Source organism: Sinohyriopsis cumingii, chromosome 3, assembly GCF_028554795.1.
Source record: "Sinohyriopsis cumingii isolate HCF-2022 chromosome 3, ASM2855479v2, whole genome shotgun sequence".
Classification (NCBI taxonomy): Eukaryota; Metazoa; Mollusca; class Bivalvia; order Unionida; family Unionidae; genus Sinohyriopsis; species Sinohyriopsis cumingii.
In genome coordinates this window covers 74,302,902-74,315,565 of record NC_142963.1, presented here as the reverse complement: position 1 = coordinate 74,315,565, position 12,664 = coordinate 74,302,902, and the positions used below count along the sequence as shown (strand labels likewise).

The 12,664-nt window shown below is 37.7% G+C and overlaps 1 protein-coding gene across 1 annotated transcript in view; it reads right to left on the bottom strand.

The window, feature by feature from the left end:
• Positions 1-12,664, bottom strand: part of LOC149803113 (5'(3')-deoxyribonucleotidase, cytosolic type-like) — a 43,908-nt gene that overhangs the window by 30,500 nt on the left and 744 nt on the right. The window contains exon 2 of the mRNA XM_089952719.1: positions 5,677-5,777. Coding sequence (XP_089808845.1) covers positions 5,677-5,777 — 101 coding nt within the window. The remainder of the gene's footprint in view (positions 1-5,676; positions 5,778-12,664) is intronic.

Below are 12,664 nucleotides of genomic sequence, written 5' to 3'. Positions count from 1 at the left end.
GTGATATCTGCAAGCCGGTATCAATATTTTGATCACGTCCCATAAATGTCATCAAACGATGATACGCACGCGCAACTTGATTATTTTCAAAATCTATCACTATATCTTCGGATGGTTCTTGATGTCCGTTTATTCGCAGCGAAACTTCAGAGACAGCAAGTTTGTCAAATATCATATGACTCTGTAGTTGGGAAGTCAACCTCGCATTTTGCTGGAGTGCAACAAAAATATGTCGCGGCGCTGATATTCCCTGTTGTGATGATATATGCCACGTAAACTGCCCGAGACCGGCACCTTGAATGGAATCTGTTGATGTTGTTAACCACGATATCAGTGATTTACCGCCTGTGTCCATGAAAGAGAGTAACCGTTGCTCTTCAGTGATCGATGGGGACATCACTGGCATCCACAAAGCAAGCTTGAATAATATTACTTTACCGCCAGCAACACCGTCTTCTCGCCAGATGGCGTCAACGTCATCACTTTTTCGGTTAAGTACAACTGTATGATTGGCTCCAAAAATAACCCTTCTGACATGTCTGCAAAATCCAAAGATGTGAGACAGTGGAATTGCGCATGAAAATCTCCTACGGTCACCTGATAACATTAATTTACGTGTAGCAAAACCAAGATTGTGATTAGGGTTGTGATGAACTATCGGCCACACATCAGCATCAGCGTTATCGGCAAAGTTTCTTGGTCGTCTTACAATGCTAGATCTATGATCCGGGTTATCAGAATTATCCTTAGCGAACATCATAGTCGGACCAGCCGATCTAGTGTAATCATCTGAGTATCTCGCTAATCCCAGGATTGTTGTAGCAACGTCAACATTATCCTGAATTATTTCAATTTCTCTTCCGTCAATGCTGTATGAAGCACTTTTGAACAGCGCCATGATACCGTTGTTAACAAAACCAACTCGAACATTAGCTCCGTATGCTGTATTAGCGACAACATCTGTTACAAGTTCACCCGTGACTTCAAGAAATGCTTCAGCGGGCAGGAAATATCTACTTGTATCCTGGACTCGTAATTCAATTCGTCCGCGTTGATTAGGTACTGTTGCCTCATAAGAATAATACTGATAATCGCGTACGGACTCATCTTTGAGTGTTGGTGCATCCATGTCGAACGCTGGATCAGATATAAGTTTAAACATTTTATATAAAATTATCGTCTTCTAAAACGAAATCCGCTTCCTGATATCAGGCTTGTATTTATTTGTTCGGGTGTTTGGGTTACAAGCTCTGCAAGTTTTTGATTGGCGGCCTGATTTATTACTTTACCGACATCCGCTGGCATAAGTTCAGTACTCGCCAGTTTCACCGGTGGTGGTTTTTTTGATCTGCGAATTAACCGTGACAGTCTGTCCTTGATTGACGCGAATGCTTTCCCGGCGAGATCACCAACAGATCCAAGGGCTTTATCCTTAATGACATCAATAGCTTTCATCGACAATTGTTTTGCAATCGGTAATGCCTTAGGGGCTATTCTTGAAAACAAACCAGTAATTGTATCACCGAGACCATCTCCGTAGGTTGCTCTGTATACTGGTAATCGTGAGTTCACTACGCGGACTGGTAACACGCTAGCGTGTCTGGGTTGAGAATTGTGCACGATCATTTATTTAATTATTATTTCTCTAACTAAATTCACTAGTCGCTGTGGTAACCATCCGTGAGTTCATCAATGAGCCCCCGGTAGATGCTGATATCCATGATGCCACGCTGAAATAGTCGTTGACAGATATCTGCGGCTTCGTTTATTATTTCCGGAGAGTTGTTTCCGGCACGTCTTCCTCCGATGAGAACTTCCAACCGTGATACGTCATTGACGATGCTATCAGGACAGATATTATGACCGTGACCGGTGTATCCACTTCCGAATTTCTCTAGTTGTTTTTCTATTTCACTAATTTCATTAATTACAATTTCTCTATCTTTCTTTGCTTGTGCTAAATTAGATTTAACATCTTTTTTTCTCTTATCCCCCTTTTTTAATTCTTTTATTTTCTCATTCAATTCCATTTCTTTATCAGTTAATTTGTTTTGTCGCTCTTCTAGTTCTTCCCGTGTCGTTGACGTATAGGGTTGCGGAGAAGTAGGAGGAGATTGAAAATCCTCTTCTTCTTCTTGGGGCGTTAAAAATTCGGCAACTGGATCGGTTACAGGTTCTTTCACTTTATAACCAATCGCCGGTCGAGGGCTAAATTTTGGAGTTTTTCTCGGTGTAAATTTTTTCTTCCCCCGGTCTAATTTAATCTCTTTAACTTTAGCATCATGAGCTATGGCTCCCCTCATATAGGTCTTATAAATTTCACTTTTTGTGTCCAATCGCTCCATATTTCTATTTATTTCATATAAGCCATCAAGAAATTTTTGTTTAGTCACCTCCTGTTCGGGATCTTTTAAGGCTGTTTCCTTTTCATGATAATAAGCAGCAGCTCTTTTTCCAAATGCTTCCACTTCTTCGGGAGTATTAATTGGTATCGCTTTTATCCCAGCAACAACACTATCAAGAAGATCAGTCTTCCAATTAAATCCCCTAACAGCCTTAGTTTGTTCTTTCTTAAGTCCTTCTATGGCCTGAAGCAAACTTAGTTGTGGCTTATCAGCATCGGCAGGATCAGGTTTTCCTATAATTGCAGTTGCAACTGCCTTAGTAGATGCAGTCACGGGTTTAAACAATTCCTCCGCGGATTCTACAAAAACTTCCTTTGCTTGCTGTCTTGCTTGTAATTTTTGTCTAACACTATCACGGACAGGAAGAAAACCCTTGATTGCTTCGAGTCGTTCTCGAGCTAGTCTAGTAGTAAATGATTCTCCAATATTTGCCATTATTTATTTGTCAATGATTTAATTCCACTAACGTAAAATATTTTTTCCACAGCAGCAGAGGGGCGCAAACTACACCTGATTTTTCGATGATACCTCACCGTGGAAATTATGTCGGATACGAGTCGGATTTATTGAAGTAACTCGCGTTATATCAGCGGAAATACAAAGCATTTTCAAGGACATTTTTTTTTTGTCTCGTTTTCTGAATAAAAGTGTTATTTCATGGAAATAACGCTTCTATCGGGAATAGTTTCAGTGGATGGGGTGTCTCAAAAAAGTAGCTTGTAGGATTCGCCCTCCCTGCTGCTGGTCAGTAGTGAGGTCTTGAATACACCAAGCTAACTCCATAGCCAGCTGTAAGACCAATCAAATGGAAGAAGTAGAGAATGTGAAATCTGCACTAATGGTAAATTGCTATTCAGAATGGATTTTCAAACTTCCAGAAAAAAAAACACCAAACAAAACCAGGAGTGGCCCAAATAGAACCAACATCAGTATGCCATATATCCATGATACATCAGAAGTATTCAGACAACATGGGATCAACGTGTATCACTAACCAAAAAACCCTTCAAAACAACAACTTACACATGTGAAGGACAAAACAGAAAATTTGAAAAAATGTGGGGTGGTTTATTATATCCAATGTAATGATTGTGAGAACAATTACATTAGGGAAACCAGATTAAGGAACACATCAGTAGGGAGTCATCAGTCATACATGAACACTGCAGCAATATGGGTCATTCCACTGTCCCCAACCAAGCCAAGATGATCACATCTGAAAACAATAGATGGGAAAGGAAGTTGAAAGAGGCGATCTAAATATGACAGCAGAGGCCAACACTAAACAGGGATGAGGGGCTTGAATTACCACCCATCTAAACCAGTCCCCTTGTATCATGTGACCATTATAAGTCATGTGATCAATTTTAGTCTCTGATGAAGGCAGTGTGCTATTGCCATTAAAAAAATGTTGAATTCTTAAGATATTTATGCTCTGAGTAGGGAAAATTAATAATGCACAGGATCATTGTTGTTCGCAATCTGACTCGACTTATAAGTGAATATATACGGTACTTCAAGGCAGATCAGCATCTTTATACAAACTTACATTTATAAGATTGGCTGAAATCAGTCCATTGGTATTTGAGAAGTTAAAATAGCAAATTTGGTCCATTGGTATCTGAAAAGTTAAAAATAGCAATAGCAAACAAAATCGACAATGTACATAAAACCATAAGCTGAGGTCATCTGGCAATGTTGGAAATTGCATTATAGACCTAAAACTTGTAGCTGATAAAGAACCCCAGATAATCATAAAACCATGATCTCAGTTTCAACAAACAAACAAACAAACAACTCAGATTTACTTGTTAAAACTACGAATTTTAGCTACCTTTCTTATTGCTGGTTGGTGACAAATAATTCTTCAACAAACACTGAACAGACTCAAAGAATCAAAATAATCATAATAATATTTTGTGAAAATTTGAGCATCTCCTGAAATGCAAGGAACTTCTGAACTCTCATTTTAAAGAATAAAAAGGTCTTCCATTATTCAATATCCACACTATATATCTTTTCAGTGTTGAACACAGGATTCAATATCTACTCTATATATCTACTGCTCCAGTATCCTAGTGGTTAGAGTGTCCACTTCAGACATGCGAGATTGTGGGTATGAACCACAGCCTTGTCATGCCAAAGACTTAAAAAAACTGTACTAACAGCTGCATCGGCCTTGTGTCAGGATAATGTGATCAGTTGGGACATGATGCTACATGTCTGTGCAATGATGCCCCAGTGCAAGACATCACTATAAATTACCACATCGCAGACAATGTAGAGATATGACTGACTTTTTTTAAAGCTATGTTACAAATCAAAATCACACATAGATACAATATATATATATATATATATATATATATATATATATATATATATATATATATATATATATATATATATATATATATATGTTGTTGTTGTTGTTGTGTGATTTAACGCCATTTTTCAGCACACGATAGGCTATGCATGGCGGCCAGTATTAATGGTGGAGGAAGAACCCGGGAAAACCCAAAGAAGAACCACCGACCCACGAGAAGCTACTGGCAATCTTTCTCACATACCCACATTGGCCGAATCCTGGACTCAAACCCACGCAGACAGAGGTGAGATGACAGTGATCCGTAACGGACAGCGCTTTAGACCACTCGGCCACTCGGGGCCCCTATATATATATATATATATATATATATATATATATATATATATATATATATATATATATATATATATATATATCTTTTCAATGAAGAACACAAGTTCACTTTTTTAGCATAGTTTGTTTTTCACTTGGGTTCTGGAAGAACAAATCTGCCGAGTGCAAATTTTTATTTTGGTGCACATCCATTTTACAAATAAATATAATTAAAAACATGTACATTCAATCTTCAACATCTTCACTGGTGTTAGCAATTGCCAAAGGTGATCAAAATCTTCAGCTGAAAATTCATTTCAATTAAAGCAAAAACATGCTACAGTTGAAATATACAAGGCTGGTTCAATTCTCTGCAGATTTACAGTGTAAAGTCACTGACACAAACTATACCGTTACATGTTTTTGAGGTTGAATTAATGGCACTCAAATTCTGAAGTTAGTTAATATATAATCTCAATTCACCAAGAAATTGTAACAAATTTAATGAAACTAGGACCTAACAATATTAATCTGAGAGAAAACTCAGTATATTTTTAGTATTATTATTATTATTGTTATTATTATTATTAAATTCTAGCCATTTGTTGATGTGTGAGATTTTTTACTAACCCTTCCATCTTAGCTAGCTTCTTGGCTGCATCCACTGCTCCCTCTATTTCTGGGAGATTAAGGAAAAACTTCTTTGTGCTGTAAATCTTTGTAACAGCATTCTGTAATGGTAAACAGTCAATATACATTTACATGCATTTAAATATAAATTTTGTAATGAAATGGGAATGTAAGATTTTGCATCCTCTGACCAAATCATAGCACTTTATACAAGCATGTAAATTAAAATTATAGTTGCATACAGGAAAATGGCCTCATAAGAGTGGGATCCTTTCTGCAATAGCAAAATGGCCTCATAAAAGTGGTGTCCTTTCTAAAGGGGGATCACAAATGTGAGTAATAATTATGTATAAAGCATGAAAGGTGTAACCAATTTTTAACCAATTGAAATAATACATGAAATTCAATTATGGTTGGAAACAGAATTTCAGTCATTGCAATCAACGAGACATGTATATGCATTCCACTCTCCTGAAATGCTAATTTTAAAGCCTGTTACGGTGGCAAGAATGACTTCATGCATCATGCAGAAACCCCCATCTCATAAAATCATATTACTGGTAACAGCGACAACAAATATGCAAACACTGTAATCTATGTTTGTGGAATCAGCATCAAATGTAGATAAAGTTACTCATGCCAAAACACTATGTGCCAACTTTATAGCCAAACATAATCTCCCATTTCATGTAGCAGATAATTTTTCAAAATCAAGTGAAAGTAATGTTTCCTGGCTGATAAATCAACCAAATTTTCATGCAAACAGACAAACTATTAACATAGTTACTATTTTACTGTTCATATGAAATAATTTTAATTTTATAATAATAATAATAATAATAATAACTTATTATATAAACTCATTGTCATGAGTGACCAACTGCAGAATTTAACCAGCGACCATGATTTTTAGGCAAATTATGCATTCAATACTTTTACAAATGACCATAAACTGATATAACCACCACTGATCTTGATTTAATCCTTTGAAAACATAAATTTAAACCAGACTAAATATCATTGTAATCCACAATGCCTGGGATGAAATCTGATCTTTATTTACTCTTTATGACACAAGTAATAATTGTTTACCAGACTTGTTATTACAGCAAAACCTGTCTTGAGAGACCACTGTTATGAGTGACCACTTATCCTGAGAGACCAGGTTATCCATGTACAGGTTTACTGATTATATAGTGTTCTGACTTGTCATGAGAGACCACCTATCATGAGGGACCATTATGTTTTGGCAGAAGTAGTGGTTTTTCAAGACAACTTCCACTGTATTGAAGAGTGGTGATAGCCATAATGATGACAACAAAGGTGACTGCAATCTAGGCTTATAGTTACAAAGGGTTAAGATCAACAATCATGAGGACTGCCACCAGTATAATTCTGCAATGATCTCCTAAGAAATGCTACAATTACCATTTTTTTTTGTAAAACATGTTTCTTTGATAATACTTACCCAATCATAATACCTTAGGAAAACTACAACCACATCGCAAATCATGCCCTCCCAGTTTAAAACTTTCAGCTAAGTAACTAAAAGTTATTTGTCCACCTAATTGGCAGTTAGAAAGAGTGAGGTCCCTTGATACCAGCACTGATGCCAGATCCTGTGAATTTGCCAGTTACTACTGGAGCAGAAGGCGTTTCTCTATTAGGATGTAACTGCAGGGAGACTTTGGAGGGTGCATGTGTATTATGAATGAGTAAGTATTATCAAGGAAACATACTGCACTAGAAAAAAATTGGTTTCCTCTTCACATATGTTGCCCAGTCAAAATTCCTTAGAAAGATAGGTAAGATATGAAGGAAGATGTATCATCTTACCCTAGAAAGACCATCTTCAGTCACACAAGGTATGTGAGACAGTTTTAAGGTAACATGACTGGAAAATAGACTCCATACGTGAAGAGTGATTTTAAAAGGAAAAAAATTTACCATCCCGCAAATCCAGCTGAATTCATGAAGCTGCATCTTTATGAAGCTGTTGAACGACTTGGTATGGTAACCTTTTGTACCACTTGTAAACGTTCCTCTAGATCAAACTGAACCTTTAGGATGAAAGATCTCTGATAAAAACTGGAGAAGTGAACTATGATTTCCATCCCACAGCATGGATAATTACAGTTAGAGAACAGTTTGCTCATATGTATTGTATGTGGCGTCTGTATTGTATGTGGCATCTGTCCTAACTTTGTGAGCCAATATGCAAAGCAAATTCATTTGTATGGGTTTAGTCCAATACACAGAACAGATAGCCCACTATATTCAAGACAAAAGTGTCCATGTTGATATATTGTCCATCCCTTATTTGAAAGCAAATGAGTCATTATTTCCTTGAATGCAACAGCTCAGTCTTCTTGAAATACCACTTAAGAGCTTGCACTGGGATCTATTGATGACCTTCAAATGAAGTGTCCAGAGAAGACAGGAATTAGAACCAATATTTGATTATCCATAAACAGTAGCCTGTTCCTGGAAATGAAAGAATGGGGCTTCATGAGTTATACTGATCTATCTTGTTGAAAACTGCATGTAGATGGGTTAACCAACATGAAATGTATTGCTGATTCAGCCTGTCAATTGACAAAGCCATGAGGAGGCAGGATTTATATGAGGTAAACTAATGAAGTTCCTGAGAGCAGTTCAAATAGTGTCTTGTGTAGCCAGGTTAATACTCATAAATTCGATTTGGACAAGGATTCAGTGCCACTGGCCAGATGAAATCTAAAATAAATACAAGATCAGATAGGTTATTGGTTTGTACATCTGTCAAAATTTTAGAAAGCTTCTTTCAAGTATCTATCAATCCTAATGATTGGTTACCTGGGTACCCAATCAAAGGGAAATTATATTAAAGTCAATATTTTTTTAAATTCACAATATCCTAAAAATATCACAAACCTAATGTCATCTGGTACAAAGCCCAAGAATTCATCCTCATTTTCTAATAAAGTTCTGAAATCCTCCGTCATCATCAAGTAAATTTTTGTGGTCTAGTCATCATAAATATCGTTAGACTCCCTTTCCTTTATAAAATTCTGAAACCCTCGATCATCATGGTCTAGTCATTGTAAATATCATCTGACTCTCCTTCCTTGGCCTTACTGTCATATGTGGATGCTTATTGAGGGACTGAGCTTGAGCTTTGTAAGTGACACTTTGAGCATACCATTTGTGAAATCTATTCAAGGTGGCAACTGAACACATCAATTATGCAGCAAGATCAAATAACCATCCTCTGTTACTTGCCACTGTACCACACTTGTAGCTCAATCAAAGAGTTATCACTTGGAAGAGGCTACTGAATTAAGGTCAATTATTTACTGGAATCTGCAGCTCAGTCAAAAGGATTGTCACCTTGAAAACAAAGTGAATGCTGCCTTTTCAAGCACTAGCAGAAAACTTGTATATAGTAAAGAGGTATCATATGGCTCAATTTATTAGCCAGGTTATTATCAATGGGCAGGCACCTTAGTACCCAGATACCCACTGGCATCTTTATTGGTTTGTCTTCTATCCTCTCTTCCATGATAACAGTGTACTAGTGATTGTGGAATGGTAGATTTTATTACAATTGGTTCTAACTGTTTCTAGTTGAAGAGCCATAGGAAGTAAGCTACACTGGCATAAATTGCTCTTGTGCACTCCACTGAGATCATATTCCATTGCCTCAAAGATGCATGGAGATTTCACCTGAGGGATTCTCCACCACTTGTTGAGAACTGTTTGTTCTTAATGATTCTTTTAATAAGATTAGATGTACAGGTTCAGTAACTCTGTTGGGATGAAGCACCCACAATCATGGCTGCTTAATGCAGAGGAGGGAATATCTTGATTCCTGGCAATTCTGTTGCTAGATTGATGAGCATGTTCCAAGATTCCCATTTGAGTAAAGCAACCAGGACAAGACACTCAGTATCAAATTCAGAACCTGAATCAACAGAAAGATCATCAATTAAACAGACCTACTGGTACCAGGATTTAGTCATTCCACCTGTCACCAACAGGTCCATCACAGGTCAATCCCATTGAGCACCTATTGAGAAAAACTGAGGGATGAAGAGATCATACCATTTGTATTAGTTCCTTCTTACATTACAAAGAGTCTGCCAATAAATTAGCCAGCCTAGGAAATGTCAAACTTAAATGTGGATTTGTCATCAGTACACCAGTTCAGAAAATCCCAACAAGAATACAAAGGACTGGTTACTTGCTTCCACTTTGCTGTTGAGATGAGTCACCAAACTGGAATTGCTGGACAGAATGAGAACTCCATTCTCATGTAGGTTCTCAGGCTACCAATGAAAAGCTTTCATAATGATTTTTACCATGAGAATGTTGATATGTAAATAATGATGCAGAGTGGGACACACTCCTACTGCATTCCAAAATGGTAGGAGACTTCCTTCCTCAGTCCTCTGTGTTTACATCCACAGCAATCATGATTGCAGTAGGTTGTCATTGCAGAGTTATCCCCAACATGAGTCCAGAGTGATTTCCCTGCCTTCATAATGCAACCTCATATTGTGCAGATTGTGAAATTTGGTCCAATGGTCAAGGTTGGGCCACAGAAACATTGTTATGGGAGCCATGATAGCAACCTAGGACTAAGACATCCACTGCCACATTGAGCAAAACTCAGCACATGAAGGAATTCTCTAGTAGATGGACTGCACAATATAAACAAGGAATCTACCACAGTACTGCATTAATTCAATTCTTGTTCCTTGGGGGAAATATTCTTACCTGATTATTAATTCCAGAACTAGTCAACCAAAATCTTGAAATGAAGGTCAGAGATGTCATTCTTGACAAGTAGATTGAGAATTATGAGGGTAACACGTGAAATCATGTCTTGCTCCAGAATATAACTTGCCTGTTGTTTTGTAGCATGTTGTTGGAGAATCACAAAACTCAATGGAAGCCATGTAATTGGGGAGGTGAAGCTATGTCTCTTGCATTTGCAAGAAAAAATGCACATAAATGCTTGGAACTTGTAATTGATGATGTAAGTAGGCCCAAATATGAGTAACTTGTCAGAATGTGGAAGCAACCGAAAGTAGATTCTTCCACAGACTAGGATTACCTGATGTCAGAACTGTAGACCCATCAGGTGATATACAGGAAAGAGGAGGACATAACTCCAGTGGGAGTGGACAGAAAACTTCTTCAGTCCAAGCCTGCAAGGTTGAATTTCACTCATCATATAAAGATCTAATAATGATGAGGTAACTTGAGGGCCAGTTTTCATTGATTTTGGATTAAGGTAGTTAAGTCAATGTTTCTCTTTCTGTGGAGTAGCTGGAAAAGAATTCAAGGATGGTGGTTCACTACACTTGCAGCAAGCTACGAATAAATCCCCTTCCTTATAAGGTGTCACTAAGAAGAGAATCCCTTTTGGTGACTGAGGCATGAAGGCAAGTTAAGAGACATATCTTGGGAACTGTGGCACCAAGATGGGCATCATACACAGGAAGTGACAAGAGGTACCCGGTACTATATGAGTTAGATTAATCCATGAGAGTGCCTTTATAAACTAGACATGGTCCACATGAAGTGCATGGCAGCACTATGCAGGCTAGACTGATCCATGAGAGTGCCTTTATAAACTGGACATGGTCCACATGAAGTGCATGGCAGCATTATGCAGGCTAGACTGATCCACGAGAGTACCTTTATAAACTGGACATGGTCCACATGAAGTGCATGGCAGCACTATGCAGGCTAGACTGATCCATGAGAGTACCTGTATAGACTGTGTCATCCAAAGGAGTGCTTTGCAGCACCATGCAAGTAAGTCTGCTTTAAAACTGGTTTCATGAAGTGGGTTTGTGGTATTGCTGCACTAAACTGGGCACTGTACTCAGGAAGTGCTTTTAGCAGCATTATGCAAGCTGTGAAAGTGGAAAAGTTCATTTTCTGGTGGCTGACACTGTATGATCGATTGTGGTCATGGCCCATTGTGACATGGCCAAGTCCAGTTGTGAAGAAACATGGTCATCATCGCTGGCATGATGTTGTCTAGTTTTCGAGGTTGAGACAGGGTACAGTATATTCATCCATGTAGCTGGTCTGTAATTATAATATGCAAGGCTGTAACTGAGGCTGTTGTTGCTCTCCATCTCCCTCACCAGCAAATGATATGGCTTCAAACCTTTGCATGCAACCTGATGTTTTCAGCCCTCAAGCTGTTTCTGCATGATCTGACGCCCATTGACTTCTGTCATAATATGCAGATCCAAGATGTATTTAAGGATGACAACCACACAAAACCACATGTGTTGGGGGTTGTCAAACTGGTCTCACTCATGGTTTAAATCTGTACGAAAAAACTGAGCAGACAATATATACATCTAGCGTAGAGAGCGTCCTGCTTTATGAATTTATGAATGTCCATGCAGAATTATCCACTGTGATAAATACCTGTATGGGGTGCAAATGGCCTGTACAGGTAAAGGATTAGAGCATTGCTATTCAAATATTTTCAAATTTAGTAACAAGCAACCTGTATGAATGTAAAATCATGTTAAATTACTGAAGCATCACTTAATAGTAACTTATATGTGCATGAAGATGAAGCAGAATAATAAATTCTAGTAACAATTTTCGATTGAAAGGCCAATTGACTGCTTATACAGGTACAATCTAAAATCAATGAAGCATCGCTTATAGTAATTAGGCATGTGAGTTGGATACTATTGAGTAAACCACGTTTAGAAACTTTACTGTACTTATCCGACCAAGGAAAAAGTTATACAGTAAAGTAAACAAGTTTTCTATATTATGCACAAAACCTGCACATAAATAAGGAACTGAAGCAACATTATTGATACTTATGAGTAAGTGCTGCAGTATCCATTGTGCGGTAATGTTACCTGTAGGAAAGGCCCAATTACATTCTGTACAGGTAAAATCAGTAAAGCGTAATGTATATAACTCTGAAATTAGATGCTAAGACAAAATATAGAAACTTAAG